This window comes from Scomber japonicus, chromosome 8 (assembly GCF_027409825.1).
Source record: "Scomber japonicus isolate fScoJap1 chromosome 8, fScoJap1.pri, whole genome shotgun sequence".
Classification (NCBI taxonomy): Eukaryota; Metazoa; Chordata; class Actinopteri; order Scombriformes; family Scombridae; genus Scomber; species Scomber japonicus.
Window position 1 is genome coordinate 7,978,109 of NC_070585.1, and position 21,363 is coordinate 7,999,471.

Here is a 21,363-nt window from a genome sequence, read left to right on the forward strand (position 1 = left end):
CTGGGGTGAATATTTAAGCTTTAAAAGTGTCTGAATTTGACTCTAGAAACTGTGGTTTACATGATCTTAGTGTGGTTTATCATTACCTTCTTACCTTTACCAAGTAGTTTCATTTAACTAAACGTAACCAAATGCTACTCTGTCACACCATCATTTTGTATTGTTTGGTATTTTTAGTATATAAGGTGAAATAATGATTATGCAGATACCTAGTTCATTCCTGTGGTGAATGAATGTATAACTTGATCAATACCATATTGATAATAGCTAAACAAATGGGGAAAACATTCTCACAGAGGGGTTTTCCTTTAGTTTGTTTAATGCATACTGGAGTAATGCATTAAGGACAACTTACCTTTTATTGAGGCATTTAGTTGTGTGAATGAGCTTGTAAAAGAATTGAAGCAGGTAATTTGATTGCCTTGCATTTAGGTTACTGTGTTACTGTTACTGCTGTGCTGCTGGCTAAAGCAGTCAAGGTGTTAATTGAACACCCCTTAAAATCACTTGGGGGGTTTTGGTGCTGGGGTAGAGCTGCAAACATGTGCCTTTATTTGATTTATAATGAATTCATATACATTTGTGTGTGTGTAATTTAAATTGACTTAATTTGACTTACTTTTACAGTTTACTTCCCCTAACTCTGAGAACTCTAGATGTGTTCTAACCTCCCACCTTCCTGGACATTTGAGCCAGACTACTTTACAAAGGCCATTGGGATCATTTTGGAAAGCACTGCCAAGCAACCTATTCTGATGGTTAGGTTTAAAAGAAGGATAGAAATATGACATAAACCCACTTGAAGAAGCTACTTTTCTTCTTTCGTTGACCTCCATCGTTTTAACTCCTCACCTTGCTGCCGTCTGCGGTGACATCACACACTTGAAACCCGTCTTTCATCCTGACGTTGATCTTTAATGTCAAACCCTACGTCTGCTGTGTTAACCTCCCTTTTTAAGGGAGGATGACATGTGGTGTGTGTCATGCGTGTAACATTTGATCTTTCCTTTCAGGTGCCAGCGGAGAGTAAAGAGAGATGAAGACTCTATTCCTCCTCTTCCTCCTCCTCCTCCTCTTCGCCTCGGGAGCCTGTGATGGTGTCAAGTACATCTCCAAGAGGAACTCAGGTAGGAGGAACAGTCTTACTGTTTGTTGTCTTCAGGCACACATGGAGACATGTCACTTTGCTTGAAAATGAGCCTTTCTCTCCTTTTCTTTTGGTTTCCTACTGATATTCCTTTCTTTTTATTCTTTTTTTTTGTTTTACTGTCACTCTTTTCATCGCAAACACTCTTCAGTCTTCTCTCAAATTGCCTCTCCACTGAGCGATAATGCTACCTCTTGTCTCTCCTCATACTCCTCCTCACTTTAATTTTCTCTACTGCTGTCAAACACACTCGCTCTCTCCTTCTTCCCCGACAATTCTCTCCACTCCTGCTCTTTTCTGATGCGTTGATATCGCTTAACGTGAAGCAACAGATATGTACTTCCACTTTTCTCTATCCGTTCACTTCTTTTTCTGCCTTTCTCAGATAACACTTCGCTCCTAAACTCTATCTCAGAGCTCAAATAGCTGTGTTTCTGCTTCCTGTTTCTGCTGATTGTGCGTAATGATCAGCTGGTCCGACTATAGCCGCCTGTCATTGTTGTTGCCGTCGAGCTCGTTTGTGTATCAGCTCACGGGCCGATGACAGATCTGCTGATGGGCTTTTATCTGGGATCGATTTGTTGTGTCTGGCTGATCACCCTGACATAGAGGCTTTGAGTGGGTTATTGATGGATGCCGTGCGGTTTCAATAACGCTTTGTATGATATTGTGATTGGTGTGTGTGTGTGTGTGTGTGTGTGTGTGTGTGTGTGTGTGTGTGTGTGTGTGCGTGCGTGTGTGTGATGGAGATATGGATGGAACTATAGTTGGTCATGGTCACTTTCTGTACTTCAGTTGCTGTGTAGATGTGTTTAAATGGTTTTATAATACTAAATATTCCTGACATAATTTGTAATTTTCTATTGCTTTGCACCTCTGCCAAGTCCTAAAAGTGACAAAAACATAGAAAATGACTCACCGACTTTTTTTTTTTTTTTTTTTTTTTTTAAGCAAACTCAGGTCATCTAATTATAACAATGCAGTTAGAATTGATTCTCCTGTAATGTAATCATGTCTTACAATTTTGCTTGCTTATAAGTGAAAGTGCAGGTCCTGGCGGTTTAATGGAGGGAATTTGAGGGTAACCATAACAATCCTTTAGAGATCTATTTGCAATTACACACACACACACACACACACACACACACACACACACACAGACAAACACATACACAGACAGACAAACAGAAAGACAGACACACAGCATACAAAAATTACATTACAGGGTTTTACTCAGATAAGAATAACAAAGTTACAGTTGAGCTTTAATGGGAAATTATGGAACTTTTTTAAAAACATGGTCACAAGTGGCAATTTCGGGATAATGACGCTTCAATTTTCCTTCATTTTCAAGATGGCTTTGTCTTTTGTAAACATAACAAAACAAAACATTGAAATGTTTATCTGTGACATGTTAAAAGTAGAGAATTGTGATGACTTAGTAATGATTGAGATTGTTATGTTCGTTAATATTAGCACCCATAAGCTACTGGTCGTATCTAGGCCTGTCACAATAATTATTGACTTATTGTACAATAACATAATGATCAACATCATCATGTCTATATATGGACTTATCATATGATACATGGACAAGACCTTGATGATTTTATTTGTCCTCAAAATTGCCACACTACACATTAGCAGATAAGAGGCTATTCATGTCACATTGGCTAGTAGTTGCTGCCATCCCCTTATATGGAATTAAAGGTAAATAACTCTGTCCTGGCCCATAATGGCAGTCAGTGTAGCGCCCACTCTCCAAATCCCCCTCCCCCCCACCTTGCATTAATATGCTATTATATTATTATTATATCAGTGGTATAAAATTGTCTTTAAATGACAATAATATCGTTTATCGCGATTATTTCTGAGACAATATATCGTCCAACAAAAGTCGTTATAATGACAGGCCAAATTGTATCAGAATATGCGAGGCCATACTTGCATTGAACTGAGCATCATGACTAAGAGGAACTGTGTTATCTTTTAAAAAGCACACATAGTGTTTCAAAAAATCATACTGCACTCTAATTCTGAGTAGGTATTGAGTATGTAACTGTGCTGATAATGAAAAAAGTGACAAAAATAAGACAGTGTACTCAAAAGAGACAGCATGAATGCTAAATAAGGTAAATTATTGAGTGTGTTGTTGATGGACACTTAACTCCCAGAGTGCAATGCACAAAAAAGATTGAGAAGCTGCCTCAGCTGGAAAACATTAAATTAGTTATTTTCTTCTCTTTTTTGCATTTGTTTAGGCTCTTTGCAATTTAAAGGGAGTTCAGTTTGGTTAATGTTAATCAACATGAGTCATTTTGTGTAATATCCTGTTAAAACATACCACAGAATTAATACAATATGTAGAATGAAAATAACTACTTTTCAGGGCCTCTTTATGATAATGTACTGTACAATAAAGGTGGTAGTAAGGCATGTTAGGGAAATTCTGTCCTCTTGTGACTTCCTCTACAGGAGGTCAAAGGTCAGGTTCATCTACAGAATAGCAGCCCTGCAGCTGACAGGGTGATGTGCTGATGTGGTGACTGACACTTGAGCAAATGCCAGCATGTCTTCCAGGCTGCCACATCACCCACATAAAGTCCTCAGTCCTCCTAAGACACCTCATTTTATGGTGCAAAACTCCCAGGCTGCAGTGGTTCATTTTTAATCAGTATTGGATTTGTTCTTTTGTGAGATTGAATCCCTTTTTGTGAAGTTTAGCGAGGGTGGGTTGCACTGCGCTCCTTGTTTAGTTCTATCTTTTACTTTCTCTTCTCTCACCTCTTTCCTTCTACATGTCCGTCTCTCTCACACTCTCCTCGGCGAGCTGACTGTGTGGGTGAGCTGGTGGGAGTTTTTGTTTGGTATTGGCTGTGGATGTGTGTGCGCTACACTTGCAGGCATACTGTATCTGCATGTGTGAACGGTCTGCTACATGGGTGCTGCATACAGTATATCCAGGTTTTAAATGTGTGTGCGCATGTGTGTGTGTGTGTGTGTGTGCTTCCTATGTGCGCTCTCCTTCTCTGTATGTGCGTGCGTGTGTGTGTGTGTGTGTGTGTGTGTGTGGGAGAGGTGTGCACAGAGCAATTATGTGATCAGAGCAGAGCCAGGCGGACATTTATGTGGGGGCGATCGCTGCAGTCAGCCAAGGATAGGCTGTTAGATCTTTTCTCTTCCTCACTGTGTGTGTGCGTGTGTGTGAGTGTTTTGTATGTGTGTGTGTGTGTGTATGTGTGTGACTGGACACCATATGGATAGGAACTACCATTTCCTCGTGTCAGTTTCCCTGCTGTGCTTTGATGCAGCACCCACTGCAGCAAAAGGGGACAAATTGTGATGAGAGAGTTCAGTCAAACACAAACACACACACACACACACACACACACACACATGCATGCATGCATGCACATACACACCAGAGACCAGGATAGACTTTTTGATTTATTTACAATTCAATAGATAAATATTAAATATCTATGTTATACAAAACACACAATGCATCTCTTCCTTTCAAAATAAAACTACATTGACATTGCAATGTTATATATGATCTGTGTGGGGAAATCCTCGTCCCTCACCCCCAAGAGCAAAGAGCTCAGAGGTCAGCTACTGTATGTATCATCAACCTTAAAGCTGTTAGCTTCATGTCTTACTCAAGGACACTTCAGCATTGCTGATGATTGCTGACAGGATGATTTTTCACATGGGAGCATCCTGATACATCAACAGCAAAGCAAGGTAAAGCACATCCCATTTAATGAAGATGTTTCTGTCAGGCTAAGAGCGCATGGACACATCGACGGCCGTCCATCTTAGCGGCTCAGAGTGGAGGCTGTGGCATGAAGTATTTATATGAAAACTTGTGGTAAACAAGCTCCATCATCAAGTATACATGTAGGATGCAATGCAATATGAAGCAGTGAGATAGTTTTCCACATTTAGAAAGAGAGCTCAAAGTACACTGATATTTGTTTGTATTATTTCTTTGGTGCTTTATTCACACCCTCTGGAGCTCTTATTATACCATGATAGAGACGCTCCATCTCTTCTGCTTCATTGTACATTCAATATATCATTTGGTTGAAATATTTCAGCATTTCTCTTCCAGCTGCTCAGTCATGTCAGAGTCTGATCTTCCAATTCAATCTGTTCTTATTTGTCTGAGAGGCCTTTCTGTGAAAATCTATCAATCGTCTAGTAAATGTATTGTCGAGAGTTTAGTTCAATGTGAAGAGTTTGAGTCAAAGCTGTGTATGACTAACACTGTCCATAACTGTAAAAAGCAGATATGAGCAACATCTTTATTGTTGCAGCCATGTTTATATACATTATTGATAATATCTCATTCAAATAGTAAGTAAGACATTCATCCTGCTTAAAAGTTTAAGGGGACACGTTATGCTTTATGAGATTTTCTGATATTTATGTACTGTTATGTCTATTATTTGTGCTTAATATGGTCAGAGTTTAAGAATTTGTGTTTAATATATGTAAAAATGTTTCATATGCATGTCTGTAGTTGCTAATGTTTTTCTATGTGTCGGTTACGTTATCCACTCCATATTTCGCATCATATTCCCTACCAACGTACAGATGTAAGAAGTTGACATTTTGAGTAAAGGATGAGTAAAAGAAGTGAGAACCTACTAATACTGTGTGCTTACACAGTTTCTGCAAAGTCTGCTGAGCTGGAGCTGAACCTCTGGGAGTTAACCAATCAGAAAAGAGTGGGCTTCTTAAAGAGACAGTAGCTAAAACAGCCTGTTTCAACAGGGGTTGAACTGAGGGGTTGCGTAAAAAAGCCAGTAATATATATGAACATTTTTTTAACTGTAAATCATGCAGAAATATTCCAGTACACCCCAGATTAAAAAAAATATATATATATATACACCTGTAAATGTGCATGATATGCCCCTTTAATATTCAGAACAATGTTAAGACCACCTTAGACTGAATAATAAGTACGCAAGAATGTTTTTGTGTAAGTAGATTATACAGGGTTTAAATGCTACAAAATCCTCTATGTCAAATATAAATGCTATATTTATATACAAAGCTACTGAGTATTTAAAAGACTCTATTATATCCAAAACTATTATCAATCTAATACTAAAAAGCCCATGTGCAGTATTACAAGATGTGTATTATAATATACCCAGATTTAAACTAATCCTTCCTTGTGTGTATTTGGTTAAATAAAAAGCTGCCACAGATTTTACACCTGCTGCAGTGGTTATCTAGCAGTGGCTGCTTAAATTTCCTCTTCCAGTTTCCAGCAGAAGAATGCAGGAAAAGTGAAAGGAGAAGTGAAAAAAGATGGTCTATTATTTTCCAAGCGTTTTCAAAGCATCTATCGACATGCTATTATGTGCATTATCCCAGACTGTAAAAACACTTCATTTTATTTTATTGGACAAGCCACTGAGAATCTAATTGTGCTGAAGTTTCTACATTTACTCAAAGGCAGAACTGTTTCTCAGATAAGCCAATTTCCACTGAAAGTGCTAATTAGCTCGACAGTTGCTACACAGGCATGACAATACTGAAAATAATGCCTGGAAGTCATACAGGCCCACTTGTGAAAACACACACAAACACATATCGGAGGCAATCATGAAGAATCACACCCACTTTTTAACACATATACCCGACAACCACACACACACACATACACACGTTATACTTTATGCTTTATTTGCACTTTAAATGTCTTAATCATGACCCCAAGTGAACAAGAACGTCCTCCTGTCTTCATCATCCCTCCATCTCTCCTGTTCGTCTTCGTCAAGGCCAGATCTTAACAGTTTCATCTCTCCAGACAAAACCGATAGATTAGCTGAGATGGCGAACAGGAAGATAATGCAGACTCTTATCTAGATCCCTGCTGGGCTGATACAGCAAGAGAGAGAGGGAGAGAGAGAGAGAGAGAGAGACAAACAAATACACAGCATACACAGCAAGGGAACAGTCTTCCTCTGCATCCATGTGTATTGTCTTCCTCATGATTTAGTAATTATGTGTATTCCCATATGTTAACGTGTGTTCTGTCACTCTTTTTCTTTAAAGACCGTTGTGTGCTGGACTCTACATGATGTGCTGATACAGATGCTTTGCCATGTGTGTGTGTGGGGGGGGGTGTTGGTATGTGTGTGTCAGGGTGATTGAGTGCCAGCGAATGGCCTTGTACAGTAAGTACTCGTGCATCTCTGCAAGTGTGTTTTCTGACGCAGCTAAAAGCGGAGATCAAAGAGCGATTAAATCTCAGAATGATCTCATCGCAAATTAACTCCTAGCATGCAAAGCAGAGCAAAGATAAGAGGGCATGTAGTGTTTGTGTGTGGCTGAGCGTGTGTGTGTGTGTGTGTGTGTGTGTGTGTGTGTGTGTGATGGTAAAAGAGGGAGACGAAGGTGATACTGAGACTGCTATGACACATACTGTAGATGCACTGTACAGTTTGAATGGGACAAAAAGGACACACACACACACACACACACACACACACACAAGCCAGCCTCTCTTGCTCTAACTGCACACCGCAGCTGATTTTTGCATTAGAAGTTGAGCAGGTTTTTAACTTCTGATGCAGACAAATTTTCCACATGAAACGATGATGAACTCAGTTTTTTTACGCTCGGCTGTGCTCCACTCTGCTGTGCAATTAACTTGAATGTCAGGCTCAGTGAAACAAGGGATTTCTATTGAAAACGACTCTGTTAAACGACGTACATTAAACTGAATAATAATAATAATAATGATAATAATAAAATACAAATGCCAAGTACAGAGGATACTTTAAATATGCGATATAAAAGTCATGACTGAGATACTAAACACTTCAGACAAACGTGTTCAGGTTTTCAGGTTTCAACTCTATTATTAATCATGAACTCATTTGCATAGCAGGAGAAAATAACATGCTGCCACAATGTGAGACAATTAATTCCTTATCTTTTGCTTAAGATTCAGACTGTCTTCTGCTTAAATTGTTGAGTGTTTGTTTGAGAAGTGATGTGGATTCCTTGGTTTTTGTTAAAAGTGCTGAGGGCAAAGAGGCAAATGACTTATTCACCATTCCGGAGAATGCAGCCAGTGACAGAGAACAAGAGAAGTAGAGCAGTTTGGATGAGACATATTCAACATTTATAAGCTCTTATTGCGCTACAGTAGCTGGAGAGACACAGTTTTGTTTAGCTTGGGATACTGAATGGTGAAGGTAAGTGATGTAACGTCATGGCATCATCTCAACAAATAAATTCAATTATAATAATATCAGGTTTATTTGCAAGTTCAGTGGGCTGTTTCCAGAATCTAAACATGTTCATTTTCATATTAGCTGTGATAATGACAATGTCAAAGTCAAAAGCACTGTCTCATTAGTTGTTCTGAAGTGAGATAATTAGATTAGAATAAAGGTATAAAAAGAGGTTTAAAAGTCTATGTTTCTGTGTGTTTGCAGAGCACTTCATAGCCTCACATGCTCTATTGTGATTAATGAATAGAAATCACATCACAGTCTGACTGTACGCTCACTCCAAAAGACTAATGAGCAGCGAAAGTGGACGGTCGTCATTCATTTACGCTGAGAGCAGGCGATGAAGGCCTCTGTAGTTTGGTAGCTATGAGCAGCAGCTAACTGATCCTAGAACCAGATCTTGCACAACCTTTGTAAGATATGGCTTTGCATTATGATTAATATTGTCAATTACATCATGTTGATCACCGGTTTGAGTTTTTGCACACTTTTTGTGTAAGGAATTATAAACCACACTGATACAACGGCTGCTGCGAGTATTTGAAACAGAATCTTTCTCAATCATACGACATGTGGCCCGCTTCATATATTTAGAAAACCCTCTGAAAAATGATCTAATATCATTGTTCATTCAATATTTATGTTTTAGTTGCCTTCAAAGTATGAGTGTGAAACTTTTACAAATAAATGAACCAATCATGCATCGCTTCTAGACTTTCTAAAAGTTATCACACAAAATAGATCAAATTGTGATGGTGAAACCAGTCATTTAGCTGTGTGACCCGAAACAACTTCTCCACCATTTCACAGCTGCAACTGTAGCAATGGAGTAGGCTACGATGGAATCTATGACATGAGCATGCATCAACAGCTTCTGTGCAATTACTCTATCCACCAGAAGGGGGAGACTCAAGTCCCGCACTGCTGATTTAATGAACATTGTTTCCCATAAGTCCTAAACGTTAGCCAGCTAAATGTATCATCTCCACAGAAGTGACCAGTCTAGCTCAGACATGTGTGACATTGACATAACTACAAAAGTGCTCCTGTGCTTGTTGTTCTTTGAGTGGTGGCTTTTCATTTTATCTGTTCTCACAAAAGAAAAAAGTTGTTCAACTTCATTAAAATGAAGTTAAATTTCTGATAGCAGCTGCTTTAGTGGATGCTGAGCAGTATGAGAAGGTAGAAAGTGAACCCCAGAAACATGCTTCATTAATTAAAAAAAAGAAAGACAGATGAAAGAAATGTTAACTCAAAGACTAAATTGAAGTTAGCATAATGGAGGCTAACAATATGGGACTTCGGCTCTCTATTGTGATAAATTAAAAAACTGATAGCGCTTGTGTTTTCAGCATTCTGTATGTTACCCAGTGATTTGAACAATGACACAGAGTAACATACGAAGTCAGAGGGTAACAAAGGATCTTCTCAAATCACAGTTCGGACTTAGCAATAGCAAACAGCATTAGCTTCTTATGAGCTACTCATGAGCTACTTAACTGCTTGTGTAGCCACTGGAATTGAAGTGATATTACAGGTTACTTTTAGTGAAAACAGTTACATACTTATTTAAAAATGGGGGGTCCAAACATACAGATTTCTTAGCGAAAAGGACTTTTAATTTCAGTTTGCTTCACTTCAAGCTAGTTCCTGAGCAGTCATAGTGCCTACAGCTGCCTGTCACTGTTAACCTAGGAGAACTGGTAACATTCAGTTTCAATGTGATACTTTGTGTGTGTTCCCATCATGACATTTAGTAAGACAATATTTTCTGTTTACTGTAGCACCCTTAGCTTATGTCTCTCCTCAGCATGACTAATTAACACAAGTGACTTTGTCATAGAAAGACATCCACTTGACTTTTCTCCACTCTGCATTCAGTATGTGTGTGTGTGTGTTAGCTGCTCACACACAAACCACATTACACCCTCTCTCTCTCTGTTGCCCTTTTGTTGCCCCTCTTAACCACAGATAAGAGTCTGTTTGTGAGGCTGCGGCGTGTGCGCTTCAGCTCGCTCTAATTGAACTGCTACATGTAGGTTTAACTAAAGAAACATTAGCAAAGGCCAGTTTTCTAACCAGCATAAATTCTTCTTTTTATGTGTTTGTGTGATGTTCTCTGTAGTTTGTGATGTAAAAAGACTGAACTGTTATTCTCTGGGCTCTATCTGCTTAATGTGCCTTTTTGTCCTTTGTATCAAGATATTAAAATCCGTTCACAGAAAATGCCTACAGCAAGTTAAACTGCTTTTGAATAACTTAAACTGTCTCACCCTGCTGACACACTTCGGGTGCTTTATTTTAAGGAAAACATTTTAAGACTTATTACAAAAATAAATGACTTGTTCCGATTTTTGTTTTAAAGTGCAAATTGTCCCTACATTTTAATCTAACATCTATTTCCAGAAAAAAAAGACAACATTAAGGACTTCATCTTTCACATCACTCTCTGTTGCTAGTTATAACATGACTTGGCTATTCTCCAAACAGGGCAGCACATTGTCTAAGACCAGAGCAACCCGATAACCATGTGTGCTATCTCCTCCCAAGCTAATAGGATTGAGGATGCTGTTTTCACTCGTGGTGTTTCTGCTCCAGTTTTCTCTCAGGAGAAGGTTTTGTAGCAGAGCCTCTTCAGACTATCTGTGTGCCCTGTGGCACGGCAATGTGGAACAAGTGGAGGGAAAAGAGCTTGTTTTTTTGGTTGAGACTGATGTCAACCCCCTCTACACTACTGATGATGTATTTGTCCAAAGCCTCTCTTGTTCTTCGCTGTACCATACTTTTTTTTAGGAAATAACAAAACCTCATCAAGCAGCACTTTGCAACAAGAACCATTTATTCATAAAACAGAAGCTGTTGACCTCTGTAGATTTTTTTTGTTTTACTGTGCTCTGCTTTGTGCTGGTGATGCTTTTAAAGGAATAAAACGACATTTATGGAAATACTCTTGCATTATTGCTAAGGCTTACATAAGAAGATTGATATTGCTTTTAAGTCTTAGAATTTTGTTTGGTTGCCAGGCAACCAGAAGGCACTCCAGGAGGTCAAGGAGCTAGCCAAAACACGTCTAGGCCCCATAAAACCACAACTTCTTGTTTTTTTACATTGACAACATGTTAGTTAGTGAACTTTGGAAACGCTAGCAGGTTTTTTTTCCACCCTGGGACTGAGCCATGCTAGCTCTTTTTCCAAAACTACTTCTGTAGCTTTATATTTAGCATACAGACATGAGAGTGGTTTAGATCTCCCTGTATAACTGTTGCCAAGAAAACGAAGAAGTAAACTTTTTCCATTAACACAACACAACACGTTTTCAACAAAGATTTTTGGTTCTAAATATATATTTCAATGCTGTAACTCAAAGAAAGTCATAGTATTATCCATTGAGAACATACATTTGCTCAGCTTTATTCTTCCTTTACTCGTTTTAAGAAAAAATACTTATTTCACCACTGAATGTAAATGTTTAGCCAGTGTTGCTGCTTCCAATCAAGCGCCATTCCCCTCTTATGCTGTCCATTTTTGTTTTTTCTGTATCAATCTACCTCTTTGTCCTCTACAGTGCTTCTATCCCCAGTCTCTCTCTTTAGGCTTCTGCAGTGTCCTTCTTCTGTCCTCTCTGTCTCTCCCTTTTTCCACTTTCTCTCTCTCTCTCTCTGTCTAATTGGCTTTAGAAGGGAGTTTTTGCTCTGTGGCTACCAGGCAATAATGGCAATGAGGGTGCTTGTGTATCTAAAAAGAGGGGAAATTGAAGTTAAGTAAAAAGATCTTTGTGTGGCATGTTTCCATCCTGTCTTTACCTTGAAAATGAAGATGTTCATGTACTGAGCGTTTTCCACTCCACCTATGTCAAGTTGACCTTTTGATCAATGAACTTTGTGATCTTACACCCTTTATAATTCTGAAGCCTCACCTTTCCCGGCCGTCTTCTTCACACATCCACTCTTCTACTTCTCCTTCCATATCTCCACTTTGTGTCACTCCCCCTCTCTCTCTCTCGTCCCCCATGTCTCTGTGTCTTTGTTGGGCTCCAAGGTCATATTAAAGATTCATCAATCCTCTGGTTCTGCAGTCAAATATTGATAAAGGCTGACACCGCTTTGACTCTGTACACCAAAGGGTTCCATTCTGCACGCACCCACACACACAAGCACAAGCACAAGCACACACACAGTCATGTTTCCATCACTTAAGAGGACATTGCATTAACTTACATTCATTTCCTGGAGATGTATCCTTGACTAATAACCAACACATGCCTCATCCTAACCTTAACATAACTAAGCTACACTAACCTTAACTTTAAAACAAGTCATCACCCTTAAATTATTGATTCATGTCCCAAAAATGTGAGGAATACCTAGACCACACACACACTCACACACAGTCATGTTTCCATCACTTCAGAGGACATTACAATTGACTTACATTCATTTCCTGGAGATTTATCCAAACCTTAACCATAACCACCACATACCTAACCCTAACCCTATCTTTTAAACAAGTGTTCACCTTAAAATTATTGATTTATGTTACGGGGACTTGCTTTGTCCCCATGAGGAATGCAAGTCCCAAAAACGTAGGTAAACAGATTTGTGTCCCCACAACATGAGGAATACCAGGACCACAAACACACACACACACACACGCGCACACACACACCATAACCACCACATGCCTAACCCTAACCTTAACATAACCCTAAACTAACCTTAATTTTAACACAAGTCATCCCCCTAAAATTGATTTATGTTAAGGGGACTTACTTTGTCCCCACAAGGAAGGCGAGTCCCCACAGGGTAGGTAAACAGATTTATGTCCTTACAAGGTGAGGAAAACATGGACCACACACACACACTCAGATATACCCATAAACACTAGTGTGCCTGTTACAAATATGACTAAAAGCAAACACTGGTATTCAAACACAAACACACCTGCACTTCACACTATAAAAATGTACCAAAACATACAGTCTAGTTTTATTGTACTATGTCAAATGATAAGACATAAGACATTACTCTGTTAAAAATAGATTCAAGGCAAAAGGAAGAGGTAGATTTTCCCTGAAACAAAAGAAAATAATTCAACACCTTGTCATTCTGTTCACTTTCATACCATGTAACATTTTAACAAAGTAACTTACCTTAAAATAAGCAATGTGCTACACCTTGTTACACCGCATCTAAATTGGCTAAATCTGTATTTTTGCATCCACGCTAACAGAAACTATTTTTGAGTGTTGTCAGGTGCAGTGTAGGATGTCTGGAGTGCCTCGGCAAGACTGAGCCTGACTGCTTCTGTATTTAGTCATCTGAACCACATAGATACTGTAGATAGATGGATAGAAGATAGATGGGAAATAATTTAGACATCTTTGGATGACTTCCAAGCAAAAATAGGAAAGTGATGCATTCAGTAGAACAATAAATATAAGAATTCTAGTGGAGAGCTAGAAGAAAATATCTAATATTATCCTGTCTGAAACTTAGATGGGTTTTGCTGTCCATCATTGCTGCCAGGTGGGATCACCAGTCCCTCCAGTAGGTCAAAATTACAACATATAACAACACAAACAAAGCAACAAAACACACAGGACAAATAGAAATACAAGTCTACACACAATAGCACAACACACAATGTATGGTCAGTAGTTACAGAGCTGAGAAGCTTTTAATAGCAGCAGTTTTAAATGTACTGAGGTAGCTCATCATTTCATCAGGTAGGGATTTCCACTAAATTGTGGCTTCCACATAGCTGACTGCCCAAAACTAGTGAGGAGAAATGGCATGGTACAATCTCTTATAGAGGATATTCTGGAGGATCTAATAGAATTTACTGAGTGAGTATACACACAGTCACATAGTGGAGGAGGGGCCAAACCAATTAACTTAGATCAAAAATACGAAGGGTTAGGGGGTCAGGGTTGGATCTTTCCTTATCCAAAGAGCAACTTTAACAGCTACCTTGTATGAGGTTGGAAATACTGTACAGCCTGTGTGTACACAATGGAAACACTGTATGGATGCAATCTCTCTAATAATAGATTACAACCTCACTTCATCATATTACAGTACATCACTGTCCTCTGTGTGTGTGTGTGTGTGTGTGTGTGTGTGTGTGTACGGCAGGCTACATTTAAAACAATACTAAAGTGTATTTGACCTGATACTTGTCCACTTGCATGTCTTATGAGGTTTTGGTGTGTGTGAGTGAGTGTGTGTGAGAGCGAGAGAGTGTGAATGTGTGCTTGACAGTAATGAATTTGGACAGGGGGCCCAGGGGAAAGATACTATATGCGGCCCTGTATTAATTACCCCCTTAACAAGCGCTCACGCCCAAACTGTGCAGAAAGATGCAAGCATGCAATACATCCCAGCAATGTCACACAACAGATAAGAACACACACACATACACACACACAGAGGCACAGACACACAACACTTATAGAAACAAATATGTGGTATAATTAATTCCTGTCATAAACCTTCTGTTTCTCTAAATTCGTCCTCTTCTCTTCTTCTCAGTAGTTTTTAATTCATTCATTTTTTTTAGCTTTACATTAAATTATTCTATTAAATATATCTACATATCTTTACACCAAGACTCTCTTAGAAACACACCTTTAAGCCCTCCCTTCTTCTGTCTCTACATTTTTATCTCAATCTCTCTTTTCCAGTGGAAGACATAAATGTTTCAGAGCGTGATGAATTATAAAAAAACACAACCTTACAGCTGGACTCACACACATCATATACGGTGTGCACACACAGGTATGTCGATTTAGTGTCATATGGAGCAGCAGCACTAATAAATAAACAGATTGCATTAGTGGTGAGAAAACAAGCCTGAAAACAAATTAATGCAGGAACACCTGTCTTTATGCAAAAGAAAACACACACACACACACACACACACACACACGCACACACACACACACACACACATATGCACACACATATGGAGCACAAGAAGAAACACGGTGACCTACAAAAATGCACCTTCACAGAACAAAACACACATCCTGCTCATGTATGTATGTACTTTCACTCACATTATACTATATACACACATGAATGGAGACACTGGGTTGGCTAACACTGAGCAGCTTTTGTGTATGTTTGTTAGAGTTTCAAGCTGTTTGCGAGGGCAGGCTGTAACACTAACAAGCACAAACAGTGTGATCTGTTCTGCTCACCAAGACTAACTCAGTGTATTACTGGGTCAACTCTAATATATACATTATTTAGAAATGCATATAGCAATGTGAGAGAATGAGCTTTGGATTGGAAATGAGAATATCATAATGACTAAAGTTTGAGAAATGTATATTGGATAGATTAACCTAATCTTCATGTGCATCCCTAAATAGTCTTTAAAATAAGTGTGTGTGTCAGGGTTCAAAATCAACATAAAATGTGATTGGATAGTATCTAGGTAACATACTAGTACAGTAGATCTGTACATCAACAAAGAAACTGTCACATTGATTAAATTCTTTCCAGAAATCTCTGACTGTTTTATTACTTCATGTTAAACCTTAAAAAACAATGCCTATGCGTCTATATACAGTAATGCCCTAACCCTAACCCTAATAAACTAAATGGGCTAGCTCCAACATATCTTAGTTAAGTTTATTTTGCACAAATTAAAATGTACATAAAAAATGACAAAGACATATGCAGTGTGCATATGCAGTGCAAGGAGAGGCAGAAAACCTGAATAGGCTTATTTGAAGCCTCCACCTTAAAAATGTTCAAATTTCACAATGTAAGAGAAAAAAAGATCAAGATTGAAGCACAGGGGAGACCAGGCCTTTTTAATGGTAGCCCCCAAAGTTACCTCTACATGTTAGGCTGAGCCCCTCACTGCCTGTTTTTAAATCCGATCTTAAAACACATTTTTATTCTTTGGCTTTTAACTCAGTATGAGACACTAGTTTTCATATTTGTTCTATGGTGCTCTTATGTTTTTCTGTTTGTTCAGCAATTTGGTCAACTGCTGTTGTTTTTAACACATTTGACTTCACTTGACAAATAATGTAATAATAATATGAAAACAATGACAATAATATGTTAACATAGTACATAAAATTATATTTATAATAGTGTTAGTAATTTGAAACATCATTCATTTTTACATAATACATCATAGTAAAATCATTTATGCATGTTAAATAATGTGTAACGTTCATTACATTCAGAATGATTTTATATGGAAGGAAAAAGAAGAACAGGCGGGGGGAGAGAACTCACTCTGTACTGAAGTTCTTTGAGAAATTGACATTTAGTGGAAAGTCAAGAAGATGTGATATGTAGCTTAACAAGTTGGTGAAGCCCTTTAAACTCTCTCCTGTTGGTTACTTACAGCTATCATTACTCTATGAGACCATTTTTTAACCAAACTACAGTAACCTCTCTCTTTTGAGACAAAGGAACATGTCACTCAGTGCAGCAGTGTGGCTCATTGATGTGTTTTTAATAGTTTTTGGACCACAATCGAGGTTTACTGCATTGCAGGAATACGATATATCAGACTTTGGATGCAAGCTCAATATTTTTAAGTAGGATGAGTTCATTCTTGGTTCAGCTCCAAACATGAGATTTGTTAACAGCAAGAAAAATATAGAAAATTACCAGATTTATCCTTTAGGATCTCCTTACATTCTCTCCCTAATATATTCAACCAATACTCTATTTTTCCAAGTTTTAAAAGATGAAAACAGTTGTAATTATCTCAGGACACCCATGACTTTGGTTGGAGGCATGCTTTCAACCACCATATAGCACTGATTATGTATAGTTTTGACATTTAAAACAACTCTGTGTAACAGGAACCTTTTATGTTTTGCAGACTCTACCAAGTTTATATTCATGTAAGCTCTTTTTATGTTGCTCATATTTTCTCTGTTTGTCATTTTCTGATACCAAAGCTTTTAAATACAACAATTTAACAACCCAATTTGTCTTATGTTAATGTCCACAAAATGATCACTCAGAATATACCTATAATATCAGGCAAGTGTCAAGTTCTTGTTAGTGTATTATTGCACTGGTTCCATAAAGTCTAAAGTCCATGTAGCGTACTGGACTGTGCACATTACACTTTAACTCCACTATTCACCCTACAACCATCTACCACAGCCCAAACTCCTCCAAGCAATAATAAGCACAGAGACACAGCATGGAACACAGTGCTGCAACCAGACCTTAATAAGAGGGAGAAACACAAAGAGGGAAAGGAAGAAGTGAGGAAATGAAAAGGAAACAGCAGACAGGGAGAGAAAGGAAGAGTTGAAGGAGAATGGGGGGAGAGAGAGAGAGAGAGAGAGAGAGAGAGAGAGAGAGAGAGAGAGAGAGAGAGAGAGAGAGAGAGAATCTTACACGTAGTCCTTGCTGTCAGCCAGTGTGTAATTAAGTTTTTCACTCTGTCACCATCGCTCTGTAGAACTGGTAATTTAACTGGGCCCGAGCCAGGAGAGCAGATCAGAGGAGGGGGAGAGCAGGGACAGAAGGACAGGAGACACAGAACGGGAGGAGGGGGAAGCGGGGGGAGAGAGAAGAAGAAGAAGAGCTGCGATGCTGAGAGAAGCGTTTGAAGAGCGGGATTCAACACGATAGTGGAGAAGAGAGGAGAGAAGGCAGTAAAATGAAAGTAAGAGGAGACGTAAGGGGGATTGAAGAAGAGGAAAAAGTGAAGGGTTGATGACAGGAAGAGAGGGAGGAATGGAGAAAAGAGGAGAGGAGCGAGGAGAACAAAGCTGCAGATAATTGAATAGAAAACTATATTTTGCTGTTGGCTTGCACAGAGCTTTTAGAGTGTCTCAAAGCTGCCAATTGGCTGTTTACATTCATCTAACATTTAAGGAGATGTCAGGTAGAACGTGGCTCACAGCTTCAGTTGATGAAATTAACAGATCTGATGATCTAATAGGAACAAAAAAGCAGAAAGACTACCCAGATCCCCTATTTTAACCCCCTAAGAACCCCATGAAAAATTCCTGCACACTGTTTTGTTTACTAGTTATTTATTTACAATGTTTAGGTCAGACGAGCCTCATTTTTATTCAGAATTTCCCCCATCGCACCTGTCACAAATTCAGCTCATAATGGAAGCCAAAAATTATGTTTACACTGACTGAAATATTTACACTCAAGACTTCATTTTTTATGGTTCTGCCGCTGTGAAGAAAGGGAATTTTTTAGATGTCTTTTGAATAATTAAAACATATTTCCTTAAAATTAAAAGCTTGATATTTGATATATTTGGAAAGTTCGGGATGACCACCAGAAATTTGAATAAGATGAGCCTAGATGGTCATAAGCAGTAGAAAAATGATGACTTTATTAACATTAATTGCTATACTTGATTCCACCTCTAGAACCTGACTGATATATTTGGCCGATACAGATGCCATCTTATATGTGCAGATATATTATGATTAAATATTTTTGGTTGCATTTTATGTATATTTGATTATTTTTCTTAATTCTAGTTTAATAAATACATATTAAATTCCAAGTGAAGTTTGCTGTTTTAGTGCACTGATATCATTTTATAAGTTTATTCTTAAACTGTACATTATCATGCCCCCATTACATATCTTTGTCCAAAGTGTTTGATAACCACATTTGAGGGACCATTGCAGTGTGTGTTTATGTATATGTCCTCAAAAAAGAAGCACTCATACAAACTGTTTGTTCTTAGAATCCATGTTCGAGTGATTTAAGAACATTTAACATTTGTGTCATTCATCAGTTTTCTAGTACTTGAACAAGTGACCTAGACCTGTATACAGGTCATAAATACATCATCTCTGCCTGTCTTCATAAGGCAGAAACACTTGTTTGACTTACATTGAATGTCCTAATAAAACATTTTGATTCTGTTTACCATATTTTCATCATCCTGGCTGCCAATTTACTGAAAGGTTTTTTTTTTAATTTTATGATTTTTATTGGCATATTTTGGCACAGCAACAGAAACGTCTCTCACTCTGACAGCTGCCTCCATGTCTCCCTGCAGGTCTCTGTCAGTATCATCTTGTGTTGCAGCTGACAGTGTGACAACACCAGTAGACTATAATATTCTTCTCTAATGTCTCTGTGACTGTCACATGACCGCCTCCCATCATGGAGCGCTTTGAGTGTGAACCCCCACAAACAAACACAGCGCTATCTTCTGGCAAAATTTTCGGGGGTGGAGGCCCCGGAGGCGTCACCCGGAGTGGGTCTGAGTACCAGTGATTGTCCGACCACTGAGAATTTGATGCAACAACAGCATGTCGACCAACCAATCCACCAATTGAGCGGTAGACCACAGCCCTGTAGAGAACAGAGAGATGGAGAGAAAAACAGTAAAGGAACAGAGGATGCAGGTTTGAATTACGAGAGGAGAGAAGCAACCAAAAATAAAGAGGAAGGAGGGCAGAGAGAGTGAGAGAGAGATGTAGTTAAGTAACAGCGTAAATGGCTTTTCAATGTGCAAATCTCTGGGGATAAGAGAGAGAAGGATAGAGAGGAATTGATGTTAAGAAAGAGTGAGCGTGATGTGACACTGATGAACCCGCTACCAAGTCTATGACCTTGCATTTGAGACTGTATGTGTTTGTGTTTGTGTGTGCATGTGTGTGTGTGTATGTGTGTGTGTGTGTGTGTGTGTGTGTGTGTGTGTGTTTGTGTTTGTGTGTGTGTGTGTGTGTGTATGTGTGTGTGTGTGTGTGTTTGCGTGCGTAAATCCACAGTAGGGGATGGTAAGAGTGTGGCAGATTCTCTCCATGGGGAGTCTGAATGGACCAATGCACAAGTGGGACTGTGTGTGTGTGTGTGTGTGTATGTGGAAATAAGTGCTAAAGCATTTGACTGAAGGGCAATTAAAGGGTAGTGCGTGTGCCTATGTGTTTAAAGAATGGCTACTGTGAGGCCGCGCTGCTGTGTAGCGGCGTATTGACGATGTAATTACCAGTGAATAATGTAGGGCCGGATGTGTGTGCATGAATGCATGTGTGTGTCAGTGTGTGTATTAAGTGTATTCGCTTGGGGAGACTTGCTATTGGCATTCTAATTAGACTGAATGATATACTCCCCGTATTAAGACCGAAGCAGAGCTGTTTATAGTGGCAGTTGGGCCGAGCTGTGCAGTATTAGCTGACCGCCATGTTGGTTCCACTGCCCCGTAACATGACTGTTGCTAGGTAACTGATGAAGATTATCTATAACTTTAGAAATGCTTGTTTTTCACATATCAGTAGATTGACATGATTTAATTCAAATAGTTTTACATTTTGGAAAAAACGTCTTGGTTGATACCACTCTCATATGGGTTGATGACATCTATCTGTGTTCTGGTATCTTCAAGTCTCTATGCTAAAAGCTAAAGTAAGTTAATCACTCTAGCCTGGCTCTGTCGAAAGCTATAAAATACACCTAGCAACACCTCAAAAGGTCACTAATTAAAATTTGTCTGTGAAAAATATACTAATTAGTTTTCTTGACAAGAGGGTTGATACCACTCTCATGTCTGTGTGAGAGCTATGAGGCAATGCGCTTAAAGTTTTTTTGCTAAAAGAACTAAGCTAAAATAAGCTAATCGCTTTAAGGCTCCAGTTTCATACTTAACAGACATTAGTGTTATTGATTGAAGCGAAAACTGCTTGCTTGGCTCTGTTAAAGCTAGAAAATATACCTATCAACACCTCTAAAGCTCACTAATTAAAACTTGTGTTTATGTGTTGTTTATTTAGCCAGCATCAGAGGCTTCCATAGGCAATTTTAAAAAGTTTGGCTAGTTTTGTCCCACTTCAAGTCTTTAAGCTAAACTAGGCTAATGACATCCTAGCTCTAGTTCTATACTTAACGCAGATACATGAGGATGGTGTTGACTTTCTCATCTGACTCTTACTAAGAAAGTGAATAAGTGTATTTCCTGAAATGTTGGAAATAGAAGTTGAGT

The 21,363-nt window shown here is 38.7% G+C and overlaps 1 protein-coding gene across 1 annotated transcript in view; it reads left to right on the plus strand.

Moving 5' to 3' along the window:
* The first annotated feature begins 1,036 nt into the window (after positions 1–1,036).
* The window catches only part of il1rapl2 (interleukin 1 receptor accessory protein-like 2), a 349,251-nt gene continuing 328,924 nt past the window's right edge, over positions 1,037–21,363 (plus strand). Inside the window, exon 1 of the mRNA XM_053324004.1 lies at positions 1,037–1,127. Within this exon, the coding sequence (XP_053179979.1) occupies positions 1,037–1,127 (91 nt within the window). The remainder of the gene's footprint in view (positions 1,128–21,363) is intronic.